The following is a 19,768-nucleotide window of genomic DNA, read 5'->3' as shown; positions in this document are numbered from 1 at the left end:
CGATGTCTCATTTTAACCCTTTGACCCAAGAGGTGCCCTTGGTTATTTTGATTAATTTATCCAATTTTAATTTCAAAATTTATACCAATATCTCACTAAATCTGCTGGATTTGGTAAAAATAACAATGTGAAGAATTCCTGTGTCTCAAACTTTAACCAGACACTATTTTTCTTAAGGTAATGACGAAACGGCCGTAGTCCAGTACCTACCAATAATTATAATTAGAAGGACCTTAATTCGAGCCAAAAATATAATTAAAGGCAGAGTTAATATACTTTACCTTCGCACTTAAATAGTTACAACCTTATTTCTATGTATGGAAAAATTGACCAGCTTTTCTATTCTGAGAAAACATATTTATTGCACTATTTACCAAATATCATATGAATATAATCAATAAATGAAATTGTTGAAAATTGTTTTTCAAATCCTTTTTTATGCTCTTATAGAAAAATGAAAAACAGACAAATGACAATATATAATGACACAATGGGAAGTGTTGGCCTAGTGTTTAGAGCTTGTGCTCTGAGACGGTTGCTAGTACCCGGTTCTATCCCCACACCGTGATTTCTGGGTCCCTGAGCAAGACCTTTAACCCCACACTGCTTCCCGGGCGCCACACTAAGACAGCCCACTGCTTCCCAAGGGGATGGGTCAAAATGCAGAGAGGGAATTTTCTCATTGTGGGACAATAAAGGGATTTCATTACATAAAAAAATATTTATCAATATCAACTTTAAGATTAGAATTCTATTTTAGCTAGAATCATTATTAGAATGTTAACCTGGTATTCTGATTGGTATAGCTAACAACCAAGTTCTCTTTCTTATGAAATGATAAATATCTTAATAAAAGAATTTAAAAATGCAATACCCAACACATTTATGCAAAAAAAAAACTAAAGCAGCTGACATAACAGTTGACAAGCAGAAAGTCAACTGTTACAGACTGTAAACCAAAATCTGTATTGGCAAATAAAAAATAAAATGCCTGCTCAATGAGTGCTGCACCATAGCCTGTTTTCTGAAAGGTTCCATGACAGAAAAAGGTTTAAGGAAGGTGGCAAGCAACAGGGATGACTACAGATTTAAAAGGATTCAGAAGCAAATCTCAAGACTTTGTGAAGATTCATAAGAGGTGGACTTCAGCTGTGAGTCAATGCTTCCAGAACCACCAGGCATAGACATATCCAGGTCACGGACTGCATCTGCCGCTTCCTTTGTGTTAGGCCAATTTTTAGTTAGAATCTATCCACAATTATAAAAATGTATCTCTATGCATAAGATTTTGATTTGAATGTTTAAAATAGATCAACTCTTAGGTGATATTCTCTTTACTATGAGGTACAGATGACATGACTTTGTGAGCAATATCAGGCTGACTGTGTAAGGCATTAGATGTGTAAGGCCGGGATCATAATAAGTAACTGAACACATGCCAACAGAGAGTGATTTTCTTACTCTAACACAGTCCAATAAGTGTATACATCAGCTCATTAGGCACCTACTTACCATGAAAAGGCCACTGTGGCCACAAAACAATCCACCACCCACAGTGTGCCTACAATAATTGTCTCACCTCTTTGGCTAAAACCACCTACCTCCTTTTTTCGCCACACCAACAAATGCATAAACTCCAACACACACACACACACACACACACACACAAACAGCCTGGTCCATGTAGCATTCTCTTTAATCAAAAATACAGCTGCCCTTCCACACATTTACACATCTCATAATAGGTGAGACTAGGCAAAGGGCCCATTGTTACACGCACCATTAACACACAGCAGAGGACTAATCTAGCACTTCCATAAGCAACAGCCGAGCCAGCAGAAGCAACGGCAGCAGCAGGAGGCAACATGGAAGAGGAGGTTGTCAGGGTAAGCAGCAGGAAGGAGCGGGAGAGGAAACGAAACAATGCAAAGCACAAATACTCATTTAGAAAACTACAGATACTTTTGGAAAAAATAACTTTTTAAAAAAGTACAATGGAGTCATTCAAGAGAAACTTTAAATTGCAATGAGCAAGAAAGGAATGAATAATGTGACTTCAGAAGAAGATAATTTGGAACACTATGCTTTGAGTGGAGGAAGAACAAGGAGCTTATGCTTGAGAAGAAGACTACATGTACCAGTTTCTGGCATTATACTATTTTGAAAGCCTCTGAGGCAAAAAGTGATGTACACAGAAACCACAGGGGAAAATAGACCATGTCTGAGAAGAAAAAAAAAGGAGTGACCAGGTGAGGGTGTTGCAAAGAAAGGAAAGAAAAGAATATAAGAGAGGAAGATAAATTTGCAGAAAAAGTCAAACAAAAAGTTACAGCAGGGGATGTTTGTTGGAGACGGAATAGATATAACCTTGCTTGGCAGGGAGGAGCAGCAGCAGAAAACAAGAGCGGTAGGAGATGCAGAAGCAGCAGGAGCTGCAGAACGTGATGCTCTGAGAATAACAGGAGATTAGGGTTGGAGGGGCACGCAACAGAAGAGGCAGAAGGTTGTGTTTGGAAAGGAGCTTGCGGGAAGATGACGCTTTCTGGAAACAGCAGGTGGAGAAAGAGGTGATGTTGGAGAGGAGAAGCAGTGGGGGAGGTGGAAGCATGGGGGGCCACCAAGCACCTGTGAGCTATAATTATGATTCACTTTGCTGCTCCAGCAGACTGTGTGATAGCAGAGCTGTGATGATGCACTCAAGAGAGGAAACATGTGGATATTTGAAACTAAATAACACACATAATTGTCATAAACTATATTCACATCATGCTTTGCAGAAGGACTCTGGGCAACAGGACATGCATGGACCGCATAAAATACATGCAGACTACTGATAGTAAATCAGTGGAAACTATTTCTGTTTTATGCATGTGCTCTTTTACAAAGATATGTAATAATTGAAATATAGTGGAAAGAAACACACCAAATACAATAAGCAGGTTAAATAAGGACACTTAACTGAAAAGGAGAAAAAGACAAGAAAAACAACAGCACATCTATTTCCTAAATTATTTTTGGACGCTTAGGATAAACTTAAACAAAGTCGGTAAGAAAAAGGAAAAAACTGCTGAAACAAGCTCAGTTGAAGTCCCCTGATTACACATAATTTTCTGCATTAATGAACTCCAGGTATTACCCTGCGTCAGTTTAACACCAATAAATGCCCACCTACCCTCCACTGCGCACACTAGAGTAATCACAGAGAGAACCAGCGCAACCCAAGTGACCAGCACGGCCACGATCCCTCCACGCCTGTCCGCTTCCATCATCAGAGAATAAAATAGAGAAATCCCAGGGAGACACGCTGTATTCCTTCTGTGAGCAGTCACATCTCAGTCCTCAGTGTGGTGCATACGGGAGCAGGCGGCGGAGTCAGTGGAGACTGAGGGAAGACAAACTGCTGTTGGATCTGTCTTCTTGTTTTCTCCGACACCTTCCTGTCCAATCAGAAGGGAGGATGCCGGCTTGAAAACCAATAACCCAGTCTTTCCAATCTGACCTGAGCTGCGTGTCCAATGGTCAGCCCTAGCCCCCCCTCACCTCCTTTCCACCCCGGGACCTCTGCAGAGTTAGCTAAACAGCGACATCTTGTGGCGAAAAGCAACACAGCATAATTCATAGCTGCAGACATCACAGGAATCTGGAGATATTCTCCACATTTTCTTCACTTTTTTAAAGGGAGTCAGGGTGGTATGTTAAAGGTCACCAAAAAGTGGTGCGTAATTTGGAAGGTGATGAAAAATAATACAGCTCTGAACTTTGTTTTCTTTTACAATAAATACAATAATGCATAAAGGTGTGATGTACTATTAGATCAGATTAGATTAGATTAGATTAGATTAGATTAGATTAGATTAGATTAGATTAGATTAGATTAGATTAGATTAGATTCAACTTTATTGTCATTACACAGGTACAGGTACAAGGCAACAAAATGCAGTTTAGGTCTAACCAGAAGTGCAATAGCAGCAAGTGCAGGATAAATAATGGCTCCATAAATACTACTGAATGAGTATGGAGATGAATACCATTATAAACAGAGTCTTACTAATAAAGTAGTTGAATATAATATATAGATCACTAGTGTTATGAACTAAATTTATTGCTGGATATGTACCGAGTATGATATACAGGTGAATATTACTATAAAAAGGGTTTTTACAGTTATGTATACTAGCATATATACAGATTGGTTTTACTATAAAATGAATAAAGTTTGGACACAAGCTATCTAAATTAAAGTGCAGTGGAAGGTAATTGCATATTACAGTTAAAGTACGTTATTGAAAATGTATATGTAAACAATTGGTACAGTGTGTTTAAACCCAACTTGTCACCTCTTTGCAGATCCACTTTCCCTGCTCTTAAAGCTGTAGCTCTTGGGCTATTGTTTTTTATATCTAAAAACGAAAAAATATTCTCCAGTGTATAGGAAAATAGCTCAGTTTGAGTTTCCTTTTGATAATAAAGTAACCACATAAACACAATCTCATTAGTATTAAAACCTAAACTAAAATGGAGAGTTCTAAGGTAACAGCTACTGGTCTGTAGGCTCTGGTACCTGGAGGTGCAAACTGATTAAGCAGCTTTAGGGGTCTCAAACCGGTTCCAGAAAGGGCCGTGTGGCTGCAGGTTTTCTTTCCAACCAAGCAATCGCACACCAGACTCCATTCATCTCATCAAGTCATCATGTTCAGATTGCACTCAGTTGATCAGTGCAATCGGTCTAAATCAAAGGCTGCTTTGGTCCACTTCATAGAAATATGTTACAAACCTTTAAAAAGTAAATGCAGTCAGAAAAACTTCTAAAAACATATTTTTAAACTTGATTTTTTTGTAGAAAAACAAATGTTCCACATAATACATAAATTAAAAAACAAAAGAAGTAAAATAACTTAAATCAGCATACAGGACTGATTTGAGCAATCACTTTAAAGAGTGCATAAGGGGACAATTGTGCTTGGCAGCAAATTAAATCTAATATCTCTGTATGGAATTTACACTGACTATAAATACATACCATGTGGTCCTTTAGGAAAGCTTGGATCCTCGGACTCTGCCTTCCCTCTCTCCTTTATCAGTTTCCAGTCCTCATTCTCTCTCTGACTAAAAGCTTCCCATCTTCACCCCTTATGCCAACATAATTTCCCTCATCCTCACACATTTATTCAGCTGTTACACATCATTTGTCTCCTTTACATGTGACCCTCCTGTTCTCCCTGTCATACTTCCTTCCTCAAATTTCAGTCTTTTATTACTTCTTCTTCCTCACTTTTTTGCCAATTAAACTGTCATGTCTTCACTTTTCACTTTCATTGTGATCTGCATGTGGAAGCATCAAGATTCTGAAAAAAATAGCCCATTTATTATGGCAATATATGGAAACCAGGAATTATTTTCTCATTAACACAGATCACTCAAGCAGTTTTATTTAGAAATCTTATTCTTATGGCAGCCAATTTATACATTTCATATATTTTATAAAAATATATAATATAATATGTAATATATATTTTTGGTCAATTGTTTAATTTGAACTCTTTAAGAGGCCTTTGGACGAGCAAGCAAGTACTAATTAAGGGCATTTTAATGATATAAAAATAGGATGGCAAGCAGGGATGCGTGAATTTGACTTGATTTCAGATAATTACAAGACCAATTTCTTTGCCAAAGAAAAAGCAATCCCACAGCATAATACTGCCACTACAGTTGTAAATATGAAAATGTGTAAAGGATGAAGTTCAGAGTAAGCTGTCATAGGTGTTTTAGTTTCTTTATTATCTAATTTTCTTATTGTTTTGTTTTTCCTCATTTCTGTTATTTTAGTTTTGAATACTGGTTTGTTCTTATCCTGCTCTTTTTCTGTCATATATGCCTCCCTGTCTTTATCTTTCTTAGCTCATATCTTAATTTAAATCAGCTGGTTCTCGTTACTTAACTCATTTGCGTTATGCTGTTCTCTATGCTTCTCTCCTCTGCTGTTATATTGCTGTCTGGTTTTCTCCTCCTAGTTCCTGGGTTTTCCACATGGTCCCATTTTCAGCACTATCCTTCTAACTTCCCTTTTCTAACTTCCTTAAAATGTCTAAACTGATCATGCAGCTTCTGAGCTACTGTCCACACTCTGATCCAGCTACAATTTCCAAAACCATGACAGAGGATTCTTTAAAATGTATTTGCTATGAATATTAAATGTACATGACTTTTATCAAAGTTTGAAATGTTTTCTTGTTGTTGTTTTTTAAAACATTGTTTTATTGTTTTCTTTTTCTACCCCTAGTTGAGCTGCACCTTTTGATAAGTTTTGTTAATGGTTTTGTATTGGAACACGTTCATTGTTGGATAGTTGTTTTAAATCTTTTATGATTTTATGTGATTGTTTAGGTCATTTATAATTTTTTTTGTAAAAAAAAATATCATAAACCATTTGCCCTTCTACTTCTATGTAACAGTTATATAACATTCTGAGTGAGTTTATCATAAATTTCAAAATCTAAACAAACGTGTATTTTTGGAACCTCTTAGGTTCCAAAAATGAAATGTTTTAGGGGTGTGATACTATTGCGAGTTGTTGTAGTTAGAGGACCACAGTAGCTTTGTTGTAAATTGTTTGTGATTTTTTTTTACTTTTAAAAGATAGTGAAAAACTCCTCTAATGTTTTTGTGTCTTTCTCTCCTAGCTTAATAGTTTCCTTCTCTACAAAAAACAACAAAACAAACAGAGACAGCAATTAAGAAAAAAATTATTGCAGGAAAGGTATAAACTGTGTTTTTATACATCTCTGCAGCACCAATTTTATCTGCTTTGTTATTTTCATTATTTAGCAAATATTTATTTACAGCAAATTCAGGTGTCCTTGAGAATCAGGTGTCCTTGAGAATCAGGTGTCCTTGAGAATCAGGTGTCCTTGCACGTACTTCAACTGTTCCCAGCTAGTTCTTCCATTTTGTGACTAATCTTCTATATGTATGTGTATATATGTATATCTATATATATATATATATATATATATGATTAATCTTCTAATATATATATATATATATATACATATATATATTACTGTGGTAAAGAATATGCAAGACTCATATCTGGTCATTGCTTGGACTCCTAAAATTCTTTTCAATAATTAACAAGTTAATTGTGTTTTTAGCAGAGACCCTGGGGTTAATATGATACATAAAAAGAAGTTTTGCAGTGTTAAGTGACTACATTAGAACACGTGGCCATGCACTGCAGGGAATGGAGGGGATTAGGTTAATAACACCTGCACAGGTGTTTTTACTTACGTTTACTTCCTTACTCCCTGGACCACGTTGAGTGACATTTCCCTAAATACCCTCCCAGCACCTTTTAAAAGAGGAACAATTTCTATTATTCTCCCTGGCACAAGCTTATCCTGAACATGGGTCTAATCTGGAAGCGTGAAACATTGCTGCCACTTCCTTTGCCTCACAAGGCACAAACTCCCACTGGATAAAACAAATGCATTCAGTTTGGAAAATGAGACCTTCAGATGAACTTGAGCATGAGGTTTTAATACACTGTGGGCTGACTATGTTGCTTTAAAAAGGTTTTATGTGTGGACACACAGATTGTGTGTGGATTTGTGGGTGAGTTGTTTGTTTTTGTTTTTTGTTAAGCTGTGTGTAAAGGGATTTTGTGGCCCTATAATGTGTCTGTGAGAACAAAGAAAACAGAAATCATAGGAGTAGTGACTGTTGCAACATCAAAATAATTGTGGACCAATTCAGTCATTACTTCTTTGATCTTTGCTGCCTTCCTTATTTGGTCACAGCTCACGTTTATATTTTTTCCCATAAAAACAGACCTGTGTAAGTAAGTTCATATCTTTAAAATGTGCTGCTTTAGGAAGTTTACATGTCCCCCAGCTTCCCATGTTTCCCCAAAAATCAATAAAAGATCTACAGGCAGCCACATGAGCAGAGCAATAGTTAAACTATCTCCAGCAGTAATGTAACTTTTTAAAATTGTGTTGCAGGTGTTACTTAGCTGCTTTAAGAACCAATTTTGCCCTAATATGATACATTGCTTTATCATACTGTCCTTGTAAATGTAAAATAAATGTAAAATACCCCATGGATTTCAAGTTGATTTTCCATCAACCATGTTTATATCATGGATAATAATGAGAAACAGATCATTTATGTTTTACCATTTTTAATGTGAGATATCTTCAGACCTTTTTTGGGTAGATTAGTGGTTGTACTGTATAATTGCATGACATTTGTCTAATGTTTTGGGCGTACTGCCCTATAGAATATTTACCCAGAACAGAACGGAGGCCTGTACCACGAAGCAGGATAGCGGTACAACTTGAAGTTTAACCCTGACCTTCCGGTACCACAAAGCTGGATTTATGCTGTGTGTGCTCTCTTTCATCCTCTGCATGGGAGCTGTCTCGGAGCTTGTCTGTCTGGCTGTGTGCTTCCTTGACAGGGCCGCCTGTGGAGCTGGCTGACGGTTGCCTTTTGTTTCTCTGCTTCCTTCTGTATGTCTGCTTATGTACCCCCGCCTCTGCAAATGGTCACTCACACTGAGGTTCTGCTGGAGATTTCTTCCTGTTAAAATTGAGTTTTTCCTCTCTATTGTTACTACAAGCATGTTTGGTGTGAGGGACTGCCTTCGAGCCAATGATTTGATGCAATTAGCTGGTTTTCCTTAGATAGAAATCTTAAACCAATCTGACTGTACGCATGATCTGGTTGAACTGTCTGTAAAGGGCCTTGAGTTGACATATGTTGTGAATTGGTGCTGTATAAATAAACTGAATTGAATTCTCAGTGAGGCTAGTTGCATGGTAATTTATTCTGAACGGTAAACGTACTTCAGGGCAGGACAGCTTCAGGATTGATCTGAATTCTTAGAAAACGCTCCACCCAGCAGCCAGTCTGCTGCACGGGAAACAATGACATGCCCTTTCATTGCAGACTTGATATTGTTCAAAGCAGAAAGAACAAAACTAAATGACAATAAAAGACCTTGAAAAACAAGAAGTAGTTAAAACAACATATGTTCTTGGCAAATTGAATAGTTTTCAATTTATTCTTTTTATTTCTCCTTTTTGCCATACCAACCTTTTACTATGTTCTATATCTTATATGTTATCTCCTCTACAATGTCATATCTATCTATCTATCTATCTATCTATCTATCTATCTATCTATCTATCTATCTATCTATCTATCTATCTATCTATCTATCTATCTATCATGTATTGTTGTGTTTAGAGTAGATTATTACCATTTATCTCAGACTGTTCTCTTCTTGTATTAACATGTTGCAATGGTGGCATCAGCTTCCAGCTTTATTGCAGCCCATACATTATTGAATGAAAAATCCAACCAATCAGATGAAACTATGTTTTTGTGTTTTGTTTTATCTGCTCACAAGTCCTGTTCACTCCCAAGGGAGACTCCATTAAAATGCAGTACAGTGTTTAGAATGCTATGTGTTAACTTATTTACACAGTCAGCAATCCTTTGCCATATCATTTGGCGTCCTTTTCATGCTACCACCCTGTTTGACTTTTCATTGTAACTTTTTTTCCCCTTTGTATTTCTGTAAAATAATTTTTTATGCTTCTCAGGAGAAATACGGCGCTCTTCCTGCTGCACTCATGACTGTGATTGATCTGCTACCCTGAATCTGCCCCTTTATACGGTCACATTCACAGATTAATGATCAGCTCAAGGTGGATTGAGTTAGCGAGTTTTTAACCAGTTTAGTGGTACTGCTGATCCTGACTGCCATTGTTGTGGATTGGTTAAACTGGATAGACAGGAAGTACTATCTGACATTGAGCTGGCTTCATAGTATAGGCCTCTAGTTTGAAGGCCAGCTTGCTCAGTTCTTTCACTCTGTACATAAATGTTTTCTGTGACTGAGATCAGCGTTTTGTATTGGTTAACACAAAGAATTAATTTATCTTTTTTGCAAAATTACTTTGCCATTTTTCTCCATTTTACATTTAGCAACAGACAATGATCTTCTAACTCTTTTGTGTGATGGTAATTGGATTAAATATAATAAAAACAAAGATTGCACAATAAGGTCAAATTTTCAACTTAAAAGAAAATATTGTAGAGTTCTAAAAACAGAATATTCTGATTTAAAGAAATGTAAAGATGAAAATTACATGTGTATATACAATATATATGGGCATAAAAAAAAAAACCTATTCACAAAATGGTTTACTTTTAGTATAGAAAGTTGTTTGAGGGTGATGACATAAAATGAGGGTGGATAACTTCAGGCCACATACTGCAACTTTTAGTTGTGTTCTTGGTCCAGCACACCAAAGTTAGCTTGCTGAATTTCTTCCTCAATATACAGGTTGTGTGTACAAATCTGGTGGTTGCATCCTTGGAACGTCAGATTCGCTGGGTAAACACATCATACCGTGGCTTGTTCGAATTCTAAGACTCCTGCATATGCAATCCACTAATGGAGTCTTCTTTTTGCCAGTTTTGAAGGACAGGTCTGGCATAGCTTTCGTAGCCTTGGATATCCCATGATTCTATGCCAGACCAAGGAAGCCGGCTGCTCCATGCCAAGGGGAAAAAGGGAAATGGTGACAAACGGTGGGAAATATTGTAAGGGCAATTAAGTATAATACAAATATACCAAACAATAATCAAAGGGACACGGTCATCTGCAACAATCAACCAGTTTAATGGATGAAAAGTGAGATTAAGTACACCAATGATTAAAAATCTGCTTAATACAGAATCCCAGACTGGATAAGAATGTGCATATGTAAGGCCTGCTGCTATTTGTGTAAATAAGCATGTCTGTAACAGGAAAGTAGATGTTTAAAAAAGGCAAGCCAGGGTAAACAACATTATCACCAGTTATATGTAGTCATATATGAGTCTTTCAAAAAATTCTGTATATACATAAACTCAGGCAGCCTGGAGACTTGGAAACAGTTTTTGTTGTAAAATGACATGTGTTCATCACATCACAAAAAAACCCAGTGGACCTGTGCATTGTACCGTGTGCAGTGTATAAGGATTTGGATTGATGTACATGTTAATCAGCCACTTTAAAGATCAGTTAAACTCAGAAATGCATTCATTAAGAAATTAAGAAATATTCTCACTTGGTTTCTTTTGTTTGTTTGATCAATCATTGTTTTATTTTGTGGAAACTGACAGCAGGATTCTTTGGATATTTCCTGCCCTCATTAAGTTATCTTTGTTTAAAGGTCCCATATCATGCTTTTTACGCCTTTTAAGACACATAAGTTCATATTTAGAACTAAATAGGTATTTTAAATTTTTTCAACCTCGAAAGAAAACCCTTGCCTTCAAAGCAAAGGTGCCTCTTCCATCAGGGGGCCATCCATAGCATTGCACCACTGTATCAAACCAATTCTGAAGGCAGAAAAAATTCAGAGACCTCTCCTGGCCAATAAAAAGACTATGGCGACTTAGGGCCTGATCTTCAACGATTCAGAATAAGAGGCAATAAATTGCATGTGCATTTTTTTCGTATGTGCAGTAAGTGGGCGTGTAACGGGTGATTTTGAAAGATTGATGCACAAAAGTTAAGGAGTGCAAAGTAATTCGGGTCTGCCCATTAAAATGAGCTGATTGTGTGCTCTACAAGCGGTGTGAGAATGGCCATAAAACAAAGATGAGGTTCAAAGCCATTGAGATAATACTGATAATTAGGACATTTTAATTGTAGTAAAAAAAACTATTATTTCTAGTGTACTGCATTTCCCATCTCAGACTGCTACAAACAAAAGTAAAAGAAAATAAACACGTTATGTTTTATTAAATCAAGGGAGAGAAAAAATCCCTGTTGCGAAGAGAACCCACTTCGCAAGCTTATTTGAAATTCTATTTTTTCATAAACATGCCATAATATCTGAGTTCTATTTTTTGCTTTTGATTTTGTTTAATTGTATAAATATTGTCTGTTATTCCAATGCTCTACTTTAAGGAGGCATTGGAAGATATTTTTTCTTTATTGATAAAATTTGACTATTGTTATTTTCACTGTCCAAATATCTTGATATGGACAGAATATCTATCCATCCTGTATCATTGTACCAACGCCTCCTTTATGGCAGCAATGACAGCAAATATGTTTGCATGTTTGTTTGCACCCAACATTTAAAAGAAATAAGAAAAAATAGGATGTAGCCAGCTAGTTTCTGATTTGGAAAATACATTTTTTGCACATTGTAAAGGTTTACATTTACATAACCATGAATTTGTGCAGTCTGCACAATGATGATGCAAACACACAGAAAAATGTTTGCACAGACTTTTTGCTGAATTGCAAATGCAAATCATTTTGCACCTTCTTTGAAAATCTAATGATTTAAGACCTGCACACCATCTAAAGATCGGGCCCTTAGACATGAACCTAAAATAGAAAAGATGCTATCCTGTGCAGGTTAGGTGCCGTAATCATCACTTATTGCATCACATCACTCCTTCATGACCAAAAAGTAGGTTGGTACTTGGTAGGTGCTTTCTGTAGGTGACACTCTAGATATTCTCCAACTTCTCCTTTTCAAGAGACAGGGAGTGTGTCTATTAAGATAGAACTCATGAGGATTACTCAGAGATGCATAAATCAAGTGAAATAACACTTTATGCATGATCTTGATGAAGGAACAGTACATAACACGGTTTACCTTTGTTAAAAGCTCAAAAACTGTTGATTTTGCATGACATAGGCTCTTTAAATACTTGTGTTCTTGCTTATTGGAGGCTTAAGTGAGGCTATTCCCTTATTTGCAAGTGAAATCAACTGTGAAAAAGGGACATTTTCCTTTCCTGTTTTGAAGTGAAGGTAAGGTAATCTAATGCAATCACGTTTCAACATTTCCAGAGTGTGATGATTTTTTTGGCATTATTTTAAACTGAATGTACCAAATTATATGTCTGGATCATTACATTACAGTAGGTAACATGGATTTCGTTGTGAGTAGAGTTTCTTCTTGTACATTCATGGCTCAGTATGGTGCCAATCATTATGGTAATGTACACAAACATTTACAGCGTACATGGTCTGATTAAGTCATAAAACTTGAATAACAGAAAATAAAAAAAATCTTGGTGAATGCACCATAGATATTGTCACCCGCTGACAGGAAACTGCAGCTACACAGACATCTTCTTCATAATGACCATTCATCATTGTCACTGTCTTCTCTCAAACATCCTCATTAAAAGATCCACTGATCACGCACAAATTCACATTCAAACTAAAACACATTGAAGCTCGGCAAAGTAAAGAATATGGTCAATTTTCATTGCCTCAAGTCAGGGAAAATGTTCATCTGTCAGACAAAATGTCTTTTTGGCAAAGTTATGTTTCATTCATCCTCCCTTTTAACCCCATTTCCCATGGTTCAGTCCTCAGGCTCCTCAGAGCCTTATACAAAGCGTCTGCAAAGGGGTCCATCATCGCTGAAGGAGCAGGAGAGTAAACAGGAGCAGCAGTGGTAGGTTAAACACACTGATGTTAACCGTCGCTGCTCCTGCAACAGGGTTAGTCTCCGGTGCGTAGGCGTATAACCCTGGTCTGTTCCGAGCACATTGAGCGCTCAAACACATCCCACTTCCTGAGCCGCTGATATCTTCACCTGTGGAGTCATGCAGGAAAATTGAGACTCAGTTTGGCTACAATAGCATTTTCAACCTTGAATATCTATCAAAAATGTAACTTCTATGGTTCATCCCTGATGACATCTTTAAAATACATTCATCATAATCATCAATAACTATAAAATTTACTAATATGTTATTTATAATTGCTTGACTGGGTGAATGAATGTAGTGTAAAGCGCTTTGGTCAAGTCTCCTAACTTGAATAAAGGCGCTATATAAGTACATGCCATTTACCATAACATAAAATACGACCATGTATATCTGGAATAACTGGATTTTATGTGTTGCCAAAAATCTAATTTTTCATTTAGTGAAAGCTGTTTTAACATTTAGATAATGCTCTGGGGTGATTTATTGATTAAATAATAGACCTATAAAAAATTAAATAGTAATTGGATTGTGAGGTACAGATATACATACTGTGCGTACTGGATGGTATGTGAGAATTGATTTATTTTGATATACTTTGTTATGGGAATATTGGATCAGTAGAAATAGGAAGCTGGAGTTTACATCATGGGACATCAGAAGGAGAGGGCATTTGAATAATAGGTTTTACTTCATCATACCCCTTTTATATACTTTCCATTATTTCATAGTTTACGGCATAAATACCTATAAGTGTATTCAACTAAAAATGTATGTTTAACTATAAAAAGGATAAGTAATGTGGTATTGAGTTCATAATTATGAATATGTATACGTTGTTTTAATATTTTTTTTATACATTCTTAGAATTATCACTTTTGATGGTGAAAATGCTCTAAAATAAAAGTACTCAATCAATAGTAAAAAAACATCAAAAGTATGGTAAAAAAAACCAAATGTTAGGAATATGAAAAGTAGGGGCGTAGGGGCTCACTTGCATCCTGAAAGTCCACATCGTTGCCTTCCAGTGCATCTTTTAGCCTGTTGCTCATTATTTTGAGTTGCATGATCTGCTGCCGGATTTTCATAATTGGCTTTGTGATGTCAAGTTCGACTTCTGGGTTGTTGATCTGACTAGCCAGACCATCACCCATCACCCCTGGAAGGTACCTGATTGGAACAGAGAACAGTTAGAGTAGTATACTACTTCCGCATCACCTGAAACGTAAAACCAAACAAGCATTCAGATTTGATAAGAGATTGCTGTACATTTTAGAAGACTGTATGAGAGACTGATAAAACATATGTAACATCATGTAATTTTCACTTGGTTACAAAAAACTGTCAGTCTAAATACATCTTAAAAGTTTTAAATTACATTTGTAGGTAAATCTGCAATCTGCAACTATTTCTGGTTAAGGTAAAATGCAGCAACAAATACACACAACCATCCTTCTACTTCTGTAGTATTGAGAGGTAGGTACTATATCCATTCACTGGCTCACCATAATAACATTTTTTGTTAAACAAAAATTTATTTCTTAAATATTTGTTTCCTTTCTTCTCTCTAGCATTTTTTTAAATGTGAAAATAGTTGTAGTAAAGTACAGTAATTGTAGGCCTGGTCTGTCATTGTAAAAAAAAAAAAAAAAAGGATTGCAAGAAATGCAGCTGGTTTGAAATAACTGAAAGAACAATCAGCAAAGCCATACTGTAATTTTCATCAGTGAATAGCAGATAAAGACTGTTGTGGGGGAGGGGTTTTCAAAAGTAGGTCACATGAAATTTTTTTTAGCAGAATGTGAAAAACCATTCTGCAGCAATTTCTGTAATATTTTAAACTTGACAAAAGGCAATCACCTCTAAATCTACGTTTTAGTTTTAATAGCATAATTAAGTTCTCTCATGCCTGAGTATAAAAAAAATAAATAAATAAATAAAAAAAAACTTCTCTTGCAATCCACTAGATGGTGATGTCCATCCCTAAACAGGGAAATTCATATATCCTTAAACTGTCACACTGAGTCAGTGATTCATCGATATTTCATGGTCGGTCACATTATTCAGACACAAAAACACCTTTTATATTCATGTGTTTTCCATGTCATTCAAGGATAAATCAGATCACTTGGCTGTAATCCAACGTCTTTGAAGACGAAGGGTTGTGTTTAGGTGAATAATGCACATATCAACACAGCATCACATAGCTCTGTAATCCATTTACCCATGGATTGAGGAAGGATTAGATCTGCTCAGGGCCACACGCCCGCATGGCTTTCAATGCCTCCGCTCCATGGCTCTGTATATGCAACAAATTGCTTTTCAAAACCCTTGGATGTTACCTGTTTGTGTGCAATTGTGATAAATTGTTTCTCCAAGAAACTCTGGCATGCATACGGATTTCACCCAAAAAAAATTTCTCCTTTCCGATTTAGTTTCTCTCCTTCAGAGCACTTGTTTTTTTAAGAAAGCTTCCTTGCTGGAATGAAAATTTTTCTGTTTTTTTTTTAAGTGTTGAAACTTTCATTATTAAAGTCTTAGATCACAGGATTTTTTTCTTTATTCCAGACTCCACTTATGATTTTAAAGGCAAAAAAATGAAAGATTCACAAAGAGCATTTTTGTAAAAAAAAAAAAATCTTGTCACTTCCACTTAAAAATAGCTTGTTGCATTTAGGAACTAATCAGACACCATCAAAGATCATGTAAAAGACCATAAACACAATTTCTCACAGTAATTAAGTTACTAAGTGACTATTGTTCTGAAAAAAAACAAACAACTTTATAAATTCCAAGGTAAATGCACTAAACTGAAAAATGGAAAACTATTCATGTGCTTTAAATTAAACAAGGCAAATTATTACTCTAGATTAGTTTAAGAATTCTGGTTATTTTTTTACCCCTGGTTAAAACTTAACGAGGAGTAATTTATTCACCTTATTATTTGGATTCATTCTCACCTGGCTTTGGTAATGCCATTCCAGCAGTTGTCCTGACTGGTACTCCCAGCTGACAGTTTGCTGCAAAGTGCTACAGGGAGCTGGATCCAGTATTGACGCATCTCCCTCAGTTTATTGGAAAGATCCGTCACCTGGTTCATATAAAGAGACCCAACTTTCATCATTTCTCAGAGGACTACACACAGAACCCAGACTAATCCAAACAGCTGATAATATCAGTACATTTGTTTCCAGCAGTACCAACAGATCCGATCAATTTTTTTTTTGTTTTTAAGAATTGTTTTATGTTTCTTTTCACATTTTAGCCAAAAGACAAAGCAAAAGTGCAAATTAATGCACAAGAAAAAAAAACTTCAATGGATTTCAGTTTTTCATGTTCCTAAAAGACCTGCTGATAAAAGTGTTTCTGTATCAAGTAGATGCAAATTATCTTTAATTATAAGACCTAACACTATTCAAACATGTTTTCTTTGAATAAAATTCTAAATTTCCATAAAGTCTAATTAAGATGACTATTGTAATTTTCCAATGACGGCACCAAAACGAAACATGTTTTTTCTTTTTTTTTCTTTTTAATTCCTTTTTGTTTTAGTTCTTTTTCACAGTTCAATCAACTTTTCATTAAAACAGATATTTTATATTACACCACACAAAAGAAAACTACCAGTTAGGATGCAACAGATGCACTGATACAGTTTTTCTAGCTCAATGAAGAAATTAATGCTCAGCATTTAGATTTTTTATTTATTTTTTTTTATCCAACCTGCCATTATGGATTCACATTATAGCACATAAAACAGTGCTCCAGCTTGTTTAATAGGAGAACTTAATTCTTACTTGTAATATTGATGTAATACACAACACTAGAATTAAAGTTAGCTTAGAGCCTAAAATGTGTGCATTATTCAGAGCACAATATCAAGGAGATGTGCTGAGATCTTCACATGTTTAAAGTTGACATTTTTTTCATGTTTATTAGCTGTCACTCACACAGTAAATGATAAGTATAGTGTTGACAGCTCATAGGGATTTCTAACTCACACAAATGGTAATACTAAAACCCAATCAACTTATACATTTAATAACACAAAGTAGAATAAGGAGCAGGATGGTAATGCAGGTTAAATGCATCCAAAGGTAGTTGTTGGAGTGAATTAAACTGAAGCACAATGGACATATTGGAGTCACCAAGTCAACATATAATACTGTCTTTGTGTCATATAACCACAGACCTACCTGTGTAGATTTTGTTACATTATATTTGGACTTAAACTAAAACTCTTGCTTTGAACAAATGAAACCGCAATAGAATAGTTATAGTAATCGGTCTTCCATAAAAACAAAAAACAAAAAAGCATTTCTACTTTCAACCTTACTGCATCATGTATTCTTTTAAAATAAAATCTGGTGGCTTCTGCTTGTGAACTGGGGAAAATAAGTCACACTGGCTTCTTCTACTCAGTTATGATGTAAAAAATGCCCACATAAAAAAGGGAGGCTTACAGACTAACAAAAGTCTATCCTCTCTCAGTGCTTATTAAATCCCCAGAACTAAATTCTACAGAAAACCTGCGAGTTTAAAATACTACGTATATAGCAAAGCACACCTGCATTTCCAGTCTGAGTCCAACTGTTGGGTTGGGTTTATTTTGAGACGCAGTCAGTGAGCTACTCTTCTTCTTCTGCTCGTGGACAGCTGGACTACCGGTTCCTGGTTCACTTGGAGTTCCACATGTCTGAAACACCTAAAAAATATACATAGACACAAATATAGGTGAAATGTAGACAAAGCACAAGGTTTCACACTGTTCCTCCCAAATTACGCACCCTCAATTCATCTGTCGTCCAGTCATGTCACCTTTTTATCATAACATAAGTAGCTATAGATAAATCTGCATTATTTACTTGGTTTTTTAGAGTGTTCCAATCATTACCAATGGTACCAATCATTTTGTATAGATGGGCAAAAAACAACTGTTTCTCTTCTTTTCCTGATTTTTTTCTTTATTCTTGGCTTTTCACAGAAGAGCTCAGGATTTTATGTATTATGTGAAATTTTTTAATTACATTAGTTTCTGGCCCAGATGCAAATAAAAATTTATGAAGACAAGCCAAAAAAGCAATAACTATTAAGTTGATAAAAGAAATAGTCCACTAGATGTCGCCACTGGTTAACTTTTCAAATAGGGATTATGCTCCCTTTACACTGCATATATTTATACCCTCTCATGCAAAGGTTTTATTCCAATATTCTTATTACCATAGAACACTTAAAGGTCTATAGCTTTTAAAGGGCTATAATAAATCTAACATGAGTCAGAGATTTTTATAGAATATGTAAAGTGACCAGCAAAACCACAATAAACTGTACAGGGCCTTGTGAAAGCATTCGGCCTGCTTTAACTAATTGACCTTTTACCACATTTCACGCTTCAAACATAAAGATATAAACTTGCTGTGTTTTGTGAATAATCAACAAGTGGGGCACAATCACCAAGTGGAATGAAATTTATCTAATATTAAAAACGTTTTTTATATATTTGTGTTATATTAAACATTTTTAATATTAGATAAATATTTTTCAAAAAGTTTTTAATATTTATCCAATATTAAAAACTTGTTTTATATATTTGTGTTATATTAAACATTTTTAATATTAGATAAATATTTTTCAAAAAGTTTTTAATATTTATCCAATATTAAAAACTTTTTTTATATATTTGTGTTATATTAAACGTTTTTAATATTAGATAAATATTTTTCAAAAAGTTTTTAATATTTACCCAATATTAAAAACTTTCTTTTAGAAGTAAAACTGAAAAATTGGGTGAGCAAAATTATTCAGCCCCCTTGAGTAAATACTAGCTCCACCTTTTGCTGTGATTACAGCTTCAAGTCATTTTGGGTTTATGAATCAGTTTTGCACATTAGCAGTGTGACATTTGCGCCCATTCTTCCTTGCAAAACAGTTAGAGCTCCATGCGGTAGGATGGAGAACGTTTGTGAACAGCAGTTTTCAGTTCTTTCCACTGATTCTTGAGTCGATTCAGGTCTGGACTTTGACTTGGCCATTTCAACACCTGGATATGTTTATTTTTGAACCATTTCACTGTAGATTTTGCTTAACGTTTTGGATTATTGTCTTGTTGGAAGATAAATCTCCATCCCAGTCTCAGGTCTTTTGCAGACGCTTTTCTTCCAGAATGGTCCTGTGTCTTCCCCGTGCCTGCTTAAGAAAAGCAGGTCCAAACCATGATGCTGCCACAACCGTGTTTGACAGTGGGGAT

At 35.6% G+C, this 19,768-nt stretch overlaps 1 protein-coding gene across 1 annotated transcript in view; it reads right to left on the bottom strand.

Annotated features, from left to right (window-relative positions):
- Nucleotides 1-11,111: 11,111 nt before the first annotated feature.
- The window catches only part of LOC107089210 (glypican-1-like), a 55,984-nt gene continuing 47,327 nt past the window's right edge, over nucleotides 11,112-19,768 (bottom strand). Inside the window, exons 9-10 of the mRNA XM_015381865.1 lie at nucleotides 14,516-14,691; nucleotides 11,112-13,628 (exon numbers count right to left, since the gene is read on the bottom strand). Coding sequence (XP_015237351.1) covers nucleotides 13,447-13,628; nucleotides 14,516-14,691 — 358 coding nt within the window. The 3' untranslated portion in view covers nucleotides 11,112-13,446. The remainder of the gene's footprint in view (nucleotides 13,629-14,515; nucleotides 14,692-19,768) is intronic.

Source organism: Cyprinodon variegatus, unplaced genomic scaffold (genome assembly GCF_000732505.1).
Source record: "Cyprinodon variegatus isolate N-32 unplaced genomic scaffold, C_variegatus-1.0 Scaffold243, whole genome shotgun sequence".
NCBI lineage: Eukaryota > Metazoa > Chordata > Actinopteri > Cyprinodontiformes > Cyprinodontidae > Cyprinodon > Cyprinodon variegatus.
The sequence above is the reverse complement of the archived record's forward strand: the minus strand, read 5'-3'. Positions and strand labels throughout refer to the sequence as shown.